The 16,764-nt window shown below is 44.7% G+C and overlaps 1 protein-coding gene across 10 annotated transcripts in view; it reads left to right on the top strand.

The window, feature by feature from the left end:
- UNC79 (unc-79 subunit of NALCN channel complex) overlaps positions 1-16,764 on the top strand; it is a 54,813-nt gene that overhangs the window by 26,924 nt on the left and 11,125 nt on the right. For 4 of the 10 annotated variants that reach the window (XM_032956067.2, XM_032956064.2, XM_032956072.2 and 1 more), the window contains exons 28-38: positions 255-323; positions 1,101-1,390; positions 1,702-1,884; positions 2,458-2,623; positions 3,750-3,893; positions 3,991-5,223; positions 5,800-5,904; positions 6,804-6,920; positions 7,525-7,624; positions 8,766-8,906; positions 12,569-12,607. In XM_032956067.2, the coding sequence (XP_032811958.2) occupies positions 255-323; positions 1,101-1,390; positions 1,702-1,884; positions 2,458-2,623; positions 3,750-3,893; positions 3,991-5,223; positions 5,800-5,904; positions 6,804-6,920; positions 7,525-7,624; positions 8,766-8,906; positions 12,569-12,607 (2,587 nt within the window). The remainder of the gene's footprint in view (positions 1-254; positions 324-1,100; positions 1,391-1,701; positions 1,885-2,457; positions 2,624-3,749; positions 3,894-3,990; positions 5,224-5,799; positions 5,905-6,803; positions 6,921-7,524; positions 7,625-8,765; positions 8,907-12,568; positions 12,608-16,764) is intronic. The other 6 variants (XM_032956066.2, XM_032956073.2, XM_032956069.2 and 3 more) reach the window with 4 other exon arrangements.

Genomic DNA, 16,764 nt, shown 5'->3' with positions numbered 1-16,764 from the left:
TATATATATATGACGTTAAGATATTCGGACACGTTATATGTATGCAGAAGAAGACCGATTGTACCATATGTTGTTGTTCTGAACATGATGTGTTGGAAACATGAAATTCGAAACTTTGTTTTTTTCTTTCAGGTTCTGGTCCACATTTCAGTTAGAAATTATTCTACAGTACATTTACATGATGTGATTTATAGAGTGAATTGCGATGTTTATATTTCATTTTACTTTTTTTTCATATATTTTTATCATCACAGCTTTACGGATCACTCGCCATCAGCAGTCCGCTCCATCACTTGGGGAGATGATTAAGCATGTTTTACCTGGTATGAGTCACACCATCACTCAAAAAGACCTAACAACAGTCATCCCTGACATCAACCATGACATGTGAAGCTGCTGCTGCTGATGATGAGAAATATATGGCTGCCAGAACACACCAAGTATTAATCCTCAAACTAAATTAATCCAGGTACTGGATGTCAGTCGAGCAACCAATTAATTTGCACAGTGTTTCTAAATTCTAGTCCTTCTGACGGGCTATGATGCAGATTTTAGTGATTGCCAATCATCAGGTGTGTGCATTTGGTCAGTGACTTAATTTATATGTGAATAGAATTTGTTTTAAGCCAATTGATTAGCAGAGCACTGAGCAGAGCATTCGGTTAATGTTGGCTCCACACAGGGGTATGGGAACAAACAACTCCCAGAGCTGGAAGAAACGACATTTTATTGTATCCATAAAAAAACATTGGATGTTATGTTCCACATTGTCACACTCATTTGCATTGCATGTCAACTACCCCACTGGATTTTTTTTTAATGTTTCTCTAAATAAATTACTTTTGGGTAGAGTTTCGTAGTGGAGAGTTGCAGTATAAAAATCTATTAGTCGCATTACAGCTATTAAATTGCAATGGCTTTATTTATATATGATATAAAAAATGCTTCCCTGCATCTGGTGCAAGTGCCCTGTTTCGAGTGTACATGCCCTGTATTTGGTACACGTGCCCTGTCTCGTGCACACGTGCCCTGTGTCTGGGGTATGTACCGGCGGCACGAGCAGCTCCAGTTGTGATTTTTTTTTTTAAACAAAACTCCAGGTGGCAACCTGGCGGTGGGAGACGACATCACCATCTTGGACCCCCTCCCGGAAGACGCACGCATCGACCATCAGACCGTGCACCACCTCATCACGGTGCTTACCAAGTTCATGGCCAAGGAGCGCAGCACCTCGGAGACCGACGTGGCATCCGCCAAGGCCTTCAACACCGTCAAGAGACACCTGCACGTGCTGCTGGGCTACGACCAGCAGGAGGGCTGCTTCATGGTGGCTCCCACTAAGATGCGCAGCAGCACCTGCTTTAATGCCTTCATGACCGGCATTGCGCAGGTGCCCTGGATGGAGATTTTGTGGAGATTAACGGCGTTTTGGGGTGCAGGGTTTAATCAGGGTGGTACAGACGTTTCTTGAGCTTCGCAGCGAAATCTACGTGGGACACTCTTCTTTGTTTGTCTACCTAGTTCCAGGGCACACTCACCCTCACCAACCTGCACTGCCCAGTGTGGTGAAGTGCTGTCAAGCAACCTCTCTGACCGACATGGCATCGCGGTGCACTACATCCAGCAGTGGATTAAGCGTGGATGATGACGGAGCTTACTTTTCTCCGTGTACTTAAACGCCGGCGCTGTGTGCTTGCACAGGTGCTCGACTGTAACATCAGCCTGGGCCGGCAGCTGCTGCCACTCGTGCTGCAAGTGCTGAAGTATGGTGCCTGCCCTCAGCTGCGCCACTACTTCCAGCAGCCGCCGCGCTGCTCGCTCTGGTCCCTGCATCCGCACACGCGGCAGCTCTGGCTCCGTACTCTCATAGTCATCCTCTACAAGGTGCGCTCTCCCGGTTCTCCCGATCTGCCTGTTCGCTTGAAGGACGTTTGCGTAGCTATGTCAGGTATATAGCTACGCAGAAGGCGGTGCAACTGCACCGGGGCCCACGAGCCGTAGGGGCCCAGGTTCCAGGCGACGTAGAAGTGGGGGGTGGAAATTGGGAAATGGGCCCCGATTTTATTCCTTGCACCAGGGCTCGTGCTAACCAAACTACACCACTGGTTTAGATTGTACTCTGTTGGAAATGTCACTCGTGGAGAACTATTGCCATAACTCAGGCAGGGAACCCAGCAGAAATTGCTTAACATGGTACACTCTGCTCATCTTATTCTGTGTTGTATTGTTCCCTTTTGTATGCAAGTTGATAAAATCCCCCTTACCGCCTCTGTCCACTCAGCATTGTAAATTAATACACCACAGTCGTTCGGCAGGCCGTGTGTGGTAGAGTAAACTGTGGGTGTGCCCCCCTCTTCGAAGAGGAGATGAAATATCCTCTATATATTTTGCTCCCTTTCGCTAGCAGTGGTGGAAGCGAGCTATTATCGGGCCGCATTTGTACCATTACCTTTTTAGTACCCCTACAAGGAGCCGGACACATGCAAGGTGGTGCTGCAGCTGATCTATGTGGTGGTGAACACGCTGGATGCCCAGTACCACAGCTGCAAGCCGCACCCCACTGCAGGCCCCCTCTACAGCGACAACAGCAACACGAGCAAGTACAGCGACAAGGAGAAGATGGGTGAGTGGGGCTTCTTGTTTCACACAAGGCGGCAGGGTGGTGCAGTGGTAACACTTGTGCCTCGCAGCTAAATATGGTCTGGGTTCCAATTCCTGACTTGTGTGCCTTTCAGTGTAAGAGCTCGTATGTTCTCCTGTTCCACATGGGTTGCTTCCAGATTCTGCAGCTTCCTCCCATCGAAAAAAACCCCTTAATGTAAATGGTATTAGCCAAAATACCAATCCTTAAAAAGTATCTGCATCTGACTCAATTTGGATTACCCATAGGACCCCCTCCTGCGAAGACTTGGCAGGACCCTCCTGAAAAGACTTGAGACTCGGTTAGGCTTTCCTGGCTAAACAAGCATAGTCATTCATAATTATCATCACCAAATATCCTGACTGAAAAATGCATAATATTTTACATGACAAAACATAGAACATTTACAGCTGCTATGTCAATCCATTGCTGGATGAAGGCCTTCCTCTTTTATGTTGGTCTTGGTGGTTGATTGACAAAACAAAACAACAAAAAGTGGATTTGTATAAATTAATATACAACATGAAACAAATGCCTTACACTGCATTGACTAGAGATGTGGACATGTGATCTCTATATTTTGGCTTTAGTAACCTGGGGTGGAGGGAGCGGGGGTTTGAGGAGGGGGCCGCCATATCACAAATTTTGAAAACCAATGGTCTAAATGCAACCACATCTCAAGATGCCACACTTAAACAGTGTGAATGTTTAGTTTATAAAAAGGTGTGGCACGTCGTTGACAGAGGAGAGGGGGAAGGTTTTTAACTCGGGAGTTGACAATATGGATGACTGGAGAAAGGTCACTTGCAGAAGATTAAAGCAAGAGAAGAGAATGAGCGACCTCCCACTGACCGAAGGTTGACCACACTTCACCATGCTAATCAGTCCAGGTTGGTGAAGAGCAGGCCCAGGACCAGGTCAGATATCACCACTAATGTTCGCCATAACCAGGAAATTAACTCAGGCCGCCGGATTCTTAGCGCAGTGTGCTAACCACTGCACCTCCATTCCATTCGTCATGAGTTATAATTGCGATATGAAGGGGAAATGCTCAAAAGTGGTGGTGTAATCCCCTTATTCATTTTATTTACGTGTCTTTTCTCACCAGAAGAAGACAGCGTGTTTGATGAGTCTGATGGTCACGAAACACCCACACGAGCAAAAGAGTCCCAAACATTCCTGGCAAAGCTCAAGAAGATGGGAGGATTGAAGAATACCAAATATCAGCAAGTTGATATGCTACCTCAACGGAGTGAGTTCAGAGCTTTCTGAAACAAATTTGAGTAAAATACTAGATTTGCAACCAATGTATCATCAACTTAATTGTGTGTTTGTGTTTGTGTGTTTAGATTCAGACATAGAGCTATCACAATACAAAGATAAATGTTCCCTGCACGACATGCTAAAGTCTCAGTCAAGCCCCTCGCCAAAAACCCAGGAGGAGCTGCTTTCAGTGTCCATCTCAGTGCCATCCATGAGTTCATCCAGCAAGAGGCTCTTGCGGCCCAAGCACAGATCCATGGAGCACAGGAGCACATACTCGGAGCCACTCCACCCAGCCCTGGTGGAGTGCCACAGGAGGTCCTTCTCCGCCAGTCCAGATATTGAAAGACGCTTCCTGCCATCGTCCAAACACCACGATGCCAGCCAGAACTCCTCGCCCGACAGCCAGATATTTGTGTCTCACCACAGGGGAGGCGACGAGCACGTGACAGCGGCGGCCAAGGCGAAGCAGATGACGAAAAGCATCACGCCCGACATCAGGCTCAGTTTTCTGGATGTGCCGGAGGTGAAGCTCGAGGACATTGAGGAGTTTGAAGCGGAGAACAGAAAGGATGGCGATCTGATGAGCATCTCGCCTGACAAGGCGGTCACGGCCGCTTTGGAAAAGCTGTCGATGATCACAAGCTCCGACAGCGATTCGCTCACATTTGATCTTCTCCCGCCGTTGCAAATCATAGAGAGCGACGATGAGAACGAGCCGGGAGAAGGGAAGCCTTTGAAGGGTATGGACGCCCAAGGTCATGGCCCCAAGGTGACACCTGTGGTGACGGTGAACATCGAGGACTGCACCGGAGAGGTTTCCATCAGGGTGCCCGACAGCACCGCTTGGCTGCAGCCTCCGAGCGCGGCAGACTTTCCCGCGATCCCAAGCGCGACGTCAGAGTGCCTCGAAATCTTCAGCTGCGGCGCGGACAGCCCGGCTCCAACGAGCACGTCGGACAGGGACAACGGTGCCAGCGCGAAGCAGAAAACCAAGAGGGGCCCGCTCGAGAAGCACACGGCGGTGCAGGAGACCCCCCCCGACGAGAGCCCCGCCAACGGCATCGACGGTGAGAGGGAGCGCACGCCGTCCTGCGCTGTCGCGGAAGATGATCGAGAGGCCGAAACGACCGAGGCAACCATAGAAGAAGGTGACCTCAAGGAGGGTGAGGAAGAGGAGGGGGAAGAGGGAGAATTCCGCATTCAAATTGTTCCCCGGCAGAAGAAGGAGCGGAAAATCGCAGTCAGCGCCATTCAGAGGGAATACCTGGACATGCCCTTCAGCATGCCGCAGCAGTCCATAGACATCGACGATGGAGGTACGCTTCGTGAACTGCGTGGGAGCGCTTGTATTTGTTTAGCGTGTCAATACTTTGTGCGTCAGTAGGTTGTTCTCAAGTGTAGTTTAGATGATGGTCCCAGCCCTGTCACCAATGACCGCACAACAAATCTATTCCATTAAATTTATTTCAACATCCTTAATTTGAATTTAATTTGAAGCTTTCGTGATTGCAGGAATTACACTTTGGTTCTTTCGGTAAAGTCACATCGTACTCTATTATTTAATTTATATCCTTAATCTGGCTACATTTCAGCTCTGGGAATTAAAATATCGGTTTGACTTAATGCAATGAATGTTACTCTCATATGCGAAGTCAAGGGAAGGTATTGCCCTCTACTGTGTAGATCAGAGGTTACTTGAAGGGATCTCAGAGAAAGTTCTGTAATATCTTCTGCTTTGGGCTGTTCTCTAACACGAACAGTTGCTGCTCTGTGAGAGATCCGAATGGTTCATGCATCTGATAAGGTGATGTCAATAGCGCAAACGGTATACAACTGTGGAAAATTAACGAAAGTAAAAATGCTCATTGTGGCTTATTTTTGACTGTTTTCAGATGTTCCGGGCCCTGCTGTAGGTGGTCCCCCAACGCTGGATTTGCCTCGGGAAAGTACCTCTGCGCAGTCATTTGGAACGGCTGCATCAGCTGAAAGCAGTCAATGTAATGAATTGCCACGTTTCCCTGTTTTTCTCTGCATATCTTCCTGATGTATATACGTTTTCACCTTTTTTCAGGTTGTACTGAATGTTTTATGTCCAGAGTAACCCGAGCCCCCACCCCCCCCCCCATCAGATGCTTCGTGGCATCCCCACGCGGAAAACAAAATGCTTTCTGCACTGTGTAGATGTGATATTAAATTGGCAGCGGTGTCAGGGGCATACGAAAATATGACAGTGCAGTACTTCCGGACAAATTTCACAGTGACTACATTGGCTGTGCTGTGAGGAGCAAGTTATTTGAGTAAAGGGTTTGCATTTCATGCTTATAAGAATGTAATTTTTTAAAATTTTGGTTTGCGTGCATATATCGATATATTTTTTTTATTTTCCTCAAGGTTTATCAGTAGGGGTCTCATTGATTTGAACCCTTTGTGGTTGACATGTGTGATTGTGTAAGAGTTGCTTATGTGATTCATCATCAACAATGATCTGTCTCCACGTTGGATGACTTATCAGGCGTGTTCTCTCCTTTGGCTGCCACTGTCAATAGTCTTGACCACCGGCCATCTTTCCTTGAGCAAAGTGTCCTGCCCAGGCCCACGATCGGTTCTCATGAGATTAGATGCGTCACTTTCTTAACAAGCAAGATGACGTCTCTAACTTGCGCATGTTCTCTGATCCATGTGTTCCCCTTTCTGTCTGTGTAATTCCAAGCCTGTACCTCCCCATGCTCATTTGTGCACTTTTATGCTTTTGTTCCATTTTCTTCGTCAATTGCCCATATTTCTGATTTGTATACCATGCCAGGCTATATCATGAAAAGCAATATCCAAATGTGCCGAAAAAATAACGTTTGTTTTTTATATAATTGCACCATTTATTGGGGCTCTTTCTTGACAGCTCATTACAAGCCAATGAAGCGTGCTTCTCTGGGCGTTCTGACACTGCAGCAGCCGCTAAGGCAGCAGCTGGAACAGCAGGGAAACAGTCCGCAGCCCCTCGGGGCCTGGGAGGCAGGCAAGTACACGACGCATGACCTCGCCTGCGTCCGGCATCGCCGCTTGCAGAGTTGGTCTGGAACAGGTTGCAGCTCTCTGATCGACGTGTTTTTGGGTTGCACCGCGTGTTTGGCATGTTGTCCACATTTTGCTCCATGTATTGGGAACTTCTTCAGGAACTAAATTCTTAAGTAGCTTCCAGCACATGGACAAAAAACATTGGACATGGTCATCATCATGCTGAACAACACGCAGGACAACCCCTGAAACACACATTGGAGAGGTACTCCGCACAACCGCGAAACCCTATGTAGTGGTATTAGTTTTGTACGTCTCATACCATTTTATTGCAGCTCAAATTAGAGTGAGCATCCAGAGTTAAATTCTGTGTGGTATCCATGGCACAATCGGATGATCACCAGTAAAAAATATTCATGTTGTCGATAAAATACGTACCACTTGTTTGAAACAAACCATTGTCGTAATTTGGATAGACTGCTCATCCCCCATCATCATTCGAAAGTCAAATTTCAACTCGAGACCGCAAATGTGAACGAGTGCTGCCGTATGGCTCATGCGACGAGGACGATGTAGTGACTTGACCCTCTGCTGTGCTGCCACAGGCACCAAGTACAGCCTGGTGTCAGCTGCCAGCATCCCCAGCATGTTTGTGCCGGTGCCAGAGGAGTTCACGGACGAGCAGCCGACCCTGGCAACGGACAGGTCAGATTGTCCACAAAGAGCAGTTCCCTGAAAATCATCATGAATTCTCAAGCCGCCCGTCGTCAACCCCGCACCGCAGCCACGATCCCGCAGGTTCACAGTTGAGCTTGCCCTGGTCATTAGAGGCACCGTGCATTCGCTGCCGAGTGCTTCACTTTGTGCAGGGCCGAAAGGAGTTGTACCTCTGTGGTTGCAGACCTGTCCATGGTTATGTAATGCGATTTGGTATTTGGGAGCATCTAAATAAGGTTGGATCGGAAGAAGCTGCACATAAACAGCAGATGGACTTATTTTATGAGAGATAAAGTCCGTTAAAGGCAGAGGAAGAGAGGAAACACTTTTTCCCTTCATTTTATTTTTAGAGAATGTATCCATGAATTGTCCACACCTAGGTCTTGAAGCCTCAGACATCATTCAATGACTGTGTGGCACTACGACCACGTGTACATGTGTTTGCGTAGGTTGGTGAGCAGTGTGATTACTTTATAGTGCCATAAAAATTTAAATTAAGATGTCCAAAACAGATAATAAGAAGGATTTACATTCATTCGCAATTAAATAGCACTGCAACTTATAGCACTGTACAGAGCACATGCAAATAACAGTACTATCATGGCATTGGTAGGGGAAGAGGAGGGTGACTCACAGTAAAAGAAAAACGGAGGTGAGAAAAACACGGTAGAACAGAGAAGACTTAATATCTGTGCCTCGACTTTTCCAGGCACCAGCATGTACAACAGCAGTAGCTGCCACCATTGTGAAACAGTGCATTTGCTCTCATGTCCCAGTTGACTGGTGGTGGCCTATGACCGAGTCACCTAGAATGTGTGCCATCTCGTCATATTCCAGAAGCTACGCAGGAATTTAGCGCGCGCAACCATATGCTGATGGGGGGCTATGCTGTGAGCAGAAAGAAGTGCACAAAATTGATTGTTGTACTTTCATTCTCAGCTTCAATAGATATGCTCCCCACTTCACAAACCCGTATTGAGCAACTTAAAAAAAAATGGTCGAATAGCCCCCAAGGTCCACATGGCGCAGAGAGGCCCTCATCCAGCAGTCGACTGACAGACGGGCCGTGCTTGTGAAGTCGTGGCGTTTATACCGGTGAGATGTGCGCACGATGGTTTTTCTTTCCCAGGTGCCACGACTGCGGCGCCATTCTGGAGGAGTACGATGAGGACACGCTGAGTTTGTCCATCGTTACACTGTCCACCTTCATCCACCTCAGCCCAGAGGTCGCCGCACCCCTGCTGCTCGATATGCTGCAGTCTGTCGGCAGGTACTTATTTCTCCTCTCACCTACGGGAGGTGACTATGACAAGGGAAATGGATGTAGGCTGGAATGCAGAAGCTTATTGTAAAATTTATGAGCGGTTTGTAAATGTTAATACATTTGGCATGGGTGCAAGCCACGTTGTCTTGTTACTCGAGTATGCTTCAAAGAACAATGTTCTCTAGAGATAAATGTTCTCTAGAGAACATTGTTGTTTTAATGAAATTAAAATAATCTAAATTACACTCATGTGTGGTCTGTGTTTACAATATCAAGTGGCGAATTCAAGAACTTAAAACAAAATCTATGATGCTTCCATCTCTTATGACACTTAATGTTTACATTGGTTGGAATTGATCTCAAAATCCCTGCTATGCATTACAATTCTTTTAACACTCTCCCTCCTCTAACATTTGCAAATTACAGCACTTAGCCTTGTGTTTGCAAGGGCATGCTAATAGTCTGTACTGGGCACACGTATGGTAATCTTTAACCACGTTCACCATTCAAGCTACTATCTGTATGATTCTCACTTATATATTATTAACCACAAATGCATGTGAATAATCTTAATATTTTTCCTACTCTTCCCTTTTGGTGAGATGTTCTTATTGGAGAGCACACAAGTCAGAGCCTACCAATGTCTTTCCATTGACTGCAACTTGCTGTGTTCCTTGAAACACTCGCTCAATGGATTTGAATACTTTACTAAACTTAATTTGAGAACAAAATGATCGATTTTTCTCCTACCCTGACGGTGCGCATCTTTATTAAGGAGGTCTCCTCAGTATGTTATGATTTTTCTTTTACCTAAATCTGAGTTGACTTGCTTATTTTTACGTTGTTATTGTTTTTAGGACTAAACTTTCCCAGCTCCCTAACCAAACGTCGCTGGCACCTAAATGAATATTTTACCCACCAAGCTTTCCCCAAATGAAACATTTCTATAAGTTCATCAGAACACTACACTGATTGATATAGATATCGTCTCCCAGAGGGAAATTGTGATTTTGTTTTTCTTTCTGCATGCCAATAAATTCCTCCATGATAGTCCTGTAACGGAAATTGTGCTCCAGCCTGGTCCGGGAGCTCGTACACAAAACTGCTTGATGTACAATGGAATAACGGAATGTGCATCATAGCCAAGACCACTGTAACCAACATCAACCTCCTGGTTCCCTATTCTGGCAAACATTCCGCCACCAAATATCCGCAGAATGCGGTACAAAATTCTACTCACCTGGTATCGACAATCAAGGGTATTTCCCTGTCCCCAGACGACCTGCTTGTCAGTTTTGATGTAGTTTCCTTATTCACCAAAGTTCCTGTACCTGACACCATCGCAATCATTGAAGACTTGGTTCATCAAGGACTAAACACTGAGGTACCCCCCCTGGTGAGACACTGTTTAACCAATACATACTTCACTTGGAATGGAACTTTCTACAAACAAACTGAGGGCACCCCAATGGGCTCCTCCCTTTCTCCGGTTATAGCTAACATTGTCATGGAGAAATTTGAGACTGACGCCATCCAGACTGCCATTCTGCACCCAACCTTATGGAAGAGGTACGTGGATGACACTTTTGTCATCTGGCCACATGGCCGGCCTGCTCTAGACCAATTCTTCGACCACATCAATTCTATACACCCAGCCATCAGATTTACCATGGAAGTCGAAAAAGATGGCAAGCTACCTTTTTTGGATGTCCTAATAAAAAAGAGACCTGATGGTTCAATGAGCCACTCTGTTTACAGGAAAGCTACCCATACGGATGCTTATCTGAAACCGGATTCCCACCACCATCCATCACAGAAGAATTCTCTCATCAAGACTCTGTACCATAGAGCCCAATGCATATCCGACCAGGAACACATAGGCAGTGAACTCAAGCACGTACACCAACCTCTTAAGGCTAATGGTTACTCCGACTATACAATCCGCAAAGCTATCACTCAAACCATAAAGAAGGACCTTCTTGAGGAGCCTTTCAAAACCATCACTTTACCCTGCATTGCAGGGATCACAAAAAAGATCTCCAAAATCTTAAATAAACACAAGATCCAGGACCGTTTCAACACATTACATAAAATCCGTGATCTGGTTCCATCTGTAAAAGATGTGATTCCGGACATACAGTACCCTGGTGTCTACAAACTAAGTTGCCTCTGTGGTAGTAGTTACATTGGAGAAACCAAACGCCATATCTCGGACCGCATTCGTGAACACAAAGCAGACCTAAAACACGGTAGGACCAACACCTCAGCCGTGGGAGATCATTGTTATAATTCAGTAGGCTCACATGACATTGACTTCTCCAAGACAGAGGTTCTTTGTAAGCCATCTGGCTACCATGAGAGATTCGTTCATGAGGCTATCCACATATACAAGCACAGAGACAATTTCAACCGAGAAGATGGATTCTGGCTTAGCAATCATTGGAAGGATTTGATAAACCATTTCAGGTCTTAATTCATTGTTCATGCTTACGGTGGCTTTCAGACAGCATGCATTAATTTTTCGTCTCCCCCCTCCTCTTTTCAGAACATAGATGGACTCCTTCTAAATAAACTGCCAAATCGCTGCGCGTGGCGCTAACATTTTTTTATAAAAAAAAATCCGTTTAAAAATGAATAAATAAATAAATGCGAACCGACACTTCTTTCAAATGTTTCTTACCGTTGGTTTTTCACACCTGATGATGACCGTTTGCGTTATGGTCAAAACGTCGTGAGAATTTTTATTGTTTTATATATATTTTATTATTTTATTGTTTCCCTTCAACGTGACTTTACCGAAAGAGCTAAGAATATAGCATTTACCCACTTTCTTGCCAACAACAACCACCTACCCACCTCAACAATGAACTCAACAATGTACCTCACCGCCACCTGCTCAAGTGCCGATCCCCTTTCTGGGATCATGCTACTACCATCCTAGAATTTCACCCAGATCCGGAAGAATGCTAGCAAGCAGAGTGGAACAACATGGACTTCAAGAATAAACACCTCATTCGAGACGCAATCATCATCGCACGCCCTGGCTTTCATCGCACATTGCTCGAACACACCGGTGGTGTAACCATCAATAGCATTCAGAGGCCAATGCGCACATCTTCATGAATAGAAAATTAAAGACAAGTCATAGTACTATTGTGGCCATTCAACCACAACTATGCACTATATATTAAACCACTTTAGCCTGTGCTCCTTCAACAGAGGAATGGAAAAACTACATGAATTACTGAAGCCCTCTCGTAGCTAGCAGATCTCAACATTGACATTGAGCTCCACTGCTGAATGAAGGCCTCCCCAGGGCTTTAAGTGATGCAGGTTGGTTTGATCATACTTCACTACACTGCTGAGTGTGGATTGGTAAATGGGGCCCCAGGTCTTGTTCAGATATTGCATTATTGCCACTTATGTTAGCCATGGCTGGGAATCGAACTTAGGTGACCATGTTCATAGTAGAGCGTGTGAACCACTGCGCTACCGCTCCCTCCGTAGCTACGGTTTATTACCGTTAAATTGAAAGATCTCTTTATTGTCTTTTCTTTGTATTATCTATTGATTTAATTAAATGTATCCTCCTTTCCTTGATTCGAATTTATTTTTGCATGAGCAGGTGAGTATTTATCGGCCCTGTTGCATGTTCCTCTGTCTCTCAGGATTGCAGCTGATGCACTTTATCCCTCTCAGAATGAAAGGTATCTTTACTCTCCTCCTCTTCGCCTTCCACCGGCTTGAGACCTGGCTGTGCTGGTGGTGTCGTTGTGCCTACCACTTTCACTGTTTCACCAATCCACAGCTCTTGCCATATTGAGTCTACATCCAGTGTGATGCTGCTACTCTTCAGCAGGGGTCCAAAAACAAGGGGGCCACCACCCCCTTTCAACAAAACATGGTACATTCCTTAGCCAAGTATTGTGCAAAGGCAGGCCTAGTGTAACAATGTCTGCTGCTGCAGAGCTTGTAGGAGGAAGCAATGGTCTCTGTGACAGGAATGTACCATCCTTTGTAGGGGGATGGTCCCTTACCTCTTGAACGCTTTGCTGTGGTCGCATTGAACAATGGTAATACATATTTTCACGTGAATTATTGTAAGACATCCTTCAAGCCATCTGCAGGTAATCATAGTGCACATTGCTTCTCTTATGGTACGTTATGGAAATGTGTCTCTGAAACGATGATTTGGAAGAGCCAAAGAGACGGAACGCCATCTTAATTGCAGACACATTGTTCACCTTGCAAATAATGTATTGTATTTGCTCAAAAGTCATTGTAATTTATCTTCTTGGTTCTTTCGGTAAAGTCACGTAGAAGGGAAATAATAAACTAATAAAAATAAAACATAAAATAAAATTCTCACGACGTTTCGGCCACAACACAAGCAGCCGTCCTCAGGTGAAGAAACAGGACTGTCGGAAAGACACCTGAGGACGGCTGCTTGTGTTGTGGCCGAAACGTCGTGAGAATTGTATTTTATCTTTTATTTTTATTAGTTTATTATTTCCCTTCTACGTGACTTTACCGAAAGAACCAAGAAGATGAATCCCTGCAGTCACGAAAGCTTTAAATCGAAATTCATTGTAATTTATTTCTCAAACATTTATCGTTGTTAATCTTCCATTTTACAGCCCTGAGCCGGTGGTGGAAATTGCTATGGCGGGGGTGGGTTTATCCATAGGACAACTACTGTTGACTTCCCAACAAAGTGGTACTTTACTCATTCTGGATGGTTGGTGGGCTGATTCAACCTGCTTCCAGGATTTGAACTGGCACCTCTCTGAATTGGAAGCCACTTGCAAAACCGCTGAGCCACATGTTCACTACACAGTACTACATTTCTCAAACATTAGCTTTTTTTGCAATGTGAACAACTTATAACTTGCAGGAGTGTATGCAATACGGGACCTTTCTTACTAGTATCAAAATATAAGAATAGGTTTTACCCTTTCTGGCAATAAAACAGGTGTTAAGATGTAAAAACACCAAACAGAAACATGCAAACAAAAAACATGGTCTGATAACAGTGTAACAAATTTTATTTTGTTCCTGGGTAGTAAGTGTTATTTCCTAATTGTTTATGCCTCAAAAGTGCAGACAATGGCTATTATTCCCCACAAACTTTGCTTTTGTGACCAGAACAGTTATATTTTGAAATTTACCTATTTTCCAGAACATTCCAGATAGATTCAGTGCTGAGTAAACTTGGAGTAACTTCTAGAACAGTCTAGAACTTTCCAGTAATATCAATAGTATATACACAGGGGCCTGAAACCCACCAGTTATTTTTTGTTCCAGCTGCCTAAGTGGATACATATCTGCATTTTTCTGAGATGGCATCAAGAGGCTGCAAGCATCCGGCAGACGCATTTTGCTATGTCTGCGGCCAATTTATCAAGAGAAGAACGAAAAAGTACTCTGTGGAAGCATCTGCTAAGATGTGTGAGGCTTGTCGGGGATCAAGACAAACCCTGGGCACCTCATTTGATCCGCGAGCAATGTTATTAAATTTTTTTAAAAAAATTTCTTGTAAAAGTTTTTAATTTTAAAATGTTTTACAATTTTCAATGTTATTAAAAAATATATGAATGAAAAATGTTGCAAGAATCTCTTACACATTAGTCATGGGTGAAATTAATGTATTTTTGTAGGATGAGAGCCATGAAGTTTGCTATCACAAGAATTTGACAGGAACTGACTGACCACTCAAGCAACTGCTACTTCTGCATGATGGACCCCTCCAATTGTCGGACTGGCAAAAATGCATCTGCTATCACGTATCCGGACCTTCCTTCATCGCCCTGGTGCCACATTGCCATAAGCTCCCCATACCCACTCCTCCGGAGAGAGAGCATCCGTCTTTAGAAGAGAGCAGCAAGTCAGAGAGCGAGGAAGACGTAGATCCAGATGACAATTTCAGAGGTGGAGCTGAGGATAGAAACCCATACTACCCCAACCAAAAAGACCTCAACGACTTGATCAGAGATCTTGGTCTCACCAAGTCCAATGCCGAGCTTTTGACATTGAGGCTCAAGCAGTGGAATTTGGTGATTGATGAAAGTGTGCAAGTCGCAGATCAGAGAAAGCGTCTCCAACCTTTTTGCAGCTTCTTCACCCACCAAGATGGCCTCTGCTTCTGCCACAATGTGACCAGTCTGTTTGAGACAATTGTAACCAGAATGAGTGGCGCCTCTTCATTGGCAGCTCATGCAGGATCTTCAAAGCCTTGCTGCTCCATAATGGTAACAAGTACCTGTCTCTTCGCCTGGTTCACTCCGTGCATCTCAAAGAGGATTATAACAGCATCAAGGCCTTGCTGGATGCCTTGAAGTATAATGAGTATGGCTGGAAGGTCATCGAAGACACAGGTGGGACTGGCCACCACGGACCGAGTTCTCTGTGGGAAGGAACAACGTCAAGTGGGAGTCACTGGTGGACCCCCGGAAGGTTCTGATGCTACCACTGCACATTCAATTGGGCCTCATGAAAACATTTGTCAGAGCTGTAGATAAGGAGTCAGCAGCCTTCAAGTACCTTCAATACTTCTTCCCTAAGCTGTCTGAGGCAAAAGTCAAAGCTGGTGTCTTCGTTGGGCCACAGATAAAGAAGATCCTGGAGTGCAATTCATTCCCCAAGAAGCTCACTAGTAAGGAGAAAGCAGCTTTGGACCAGCTTTGTCACAGTGGTTCTTGGCTTCCTGGGCAATCACACGGTCAAAAACTATGTGGAGTTGGTTGAGACTGGTAAAGAACTACGCCACAATGGGCTGTAGGATGTCCCTCAAAGTCCATATCCTTGATGCTTATCTTGATAAATTCAAGGAGAACATGGGAGCTACTCGGAGGAGCATGGCGAGCACTTCCACCAAGCTATACTGGACTTTGAACGCCGCTACCAAGGACAGTATAACGAGAACATGATGGGAGACTACATTTGGGGGCTGATTCGTGAAAGTGATTTACAGTATAATCATAAATCTCGAAAAACTACTCAGTTCTATATCTTTTGTAGTAATTTTTGTATTACTTTAGTATAAATACATATTCATTTTGTTTAAATGTTTTTTAATGACTTTATGTGAACAAAAATACACAAATTCGTCTGTTTTCTCATTGAAAATAGGTAAATTTCAAAATATCACTGTCCTGGTCACAAGCAAAGTTTGTGGGGAATAATAGCCATTTTCTATACTTTTTAGGCATAAGCAATTACGAAATTACACTTACTACCCAGGAACCAAAATTGTGTTACATAGTGTAATATATGCATTGTCTTTGAAACTGATTGGTCTACACCAGAGACAGCTTTCATTAGAGCCTCGTCTCAAAGTGTTAGACCAGAGGACACCAAAAAGCAAATGGCACAGAGACAATGCCACTATCAGGGCACTTATAGCTCAGGATTCCTTGAAAAAGGTTTCTGTTTGGTGTTTTAACATCTCAACACCTGATTTATTCCCAGAAAGGGTAAAATCTATTCTTCTAGGAGTGTATTCGTTGGTAACAATTACTTTTTACCTATAGTAGAACATATATGGCTCTCCGGTGTATCTTGGGTTGTGCCGCATGCTGTTCGGCACGATGATGTCCAACGTTTTGCTCCATGTGCCGGGAGCTTCTTCGGCTCCCCTAGGTCATGCAGTGAAACTTTGGACATCGTGAAAAACAAACACAGTGCGGTACAACCTGAAACACATCACAGAGCTATACAGCACAACCTTGAAGACCTATGCAGTTGAATTTGTCTTTTATTATTTGGAGCAGATTTGTATCAAGTGGCTGAGCAGATTACATGCACATTTACATGTCATGGGCATATTTTTTTCAGCTCACCAAACCACCTCATTTGACGAAAAATT

Source organism: Petromyzon marinus, chromosome 17 (assembly GCF_048934315.1).
Source record: "Petromyzon marinus isolate PM22_M1 ecotype Great Lakes invasive population chromosome 17, UKy_Petmar_22M1.pri1.0, whole genome shotgun sequence".
In the NCBI taxonomy this organism is placed as follows: domain Eukaryota; kingdom Metazoa; phylum Chordata; class Hyperoartia; order Petromyzontiformes; family Petromyzontidae; genus Petromyzon; species Petromyzon marinus.
Note: the sequence above shows the minus strand (reverse complement) of the source record. Positions and strands in the feature narration are given on the sequence as shown.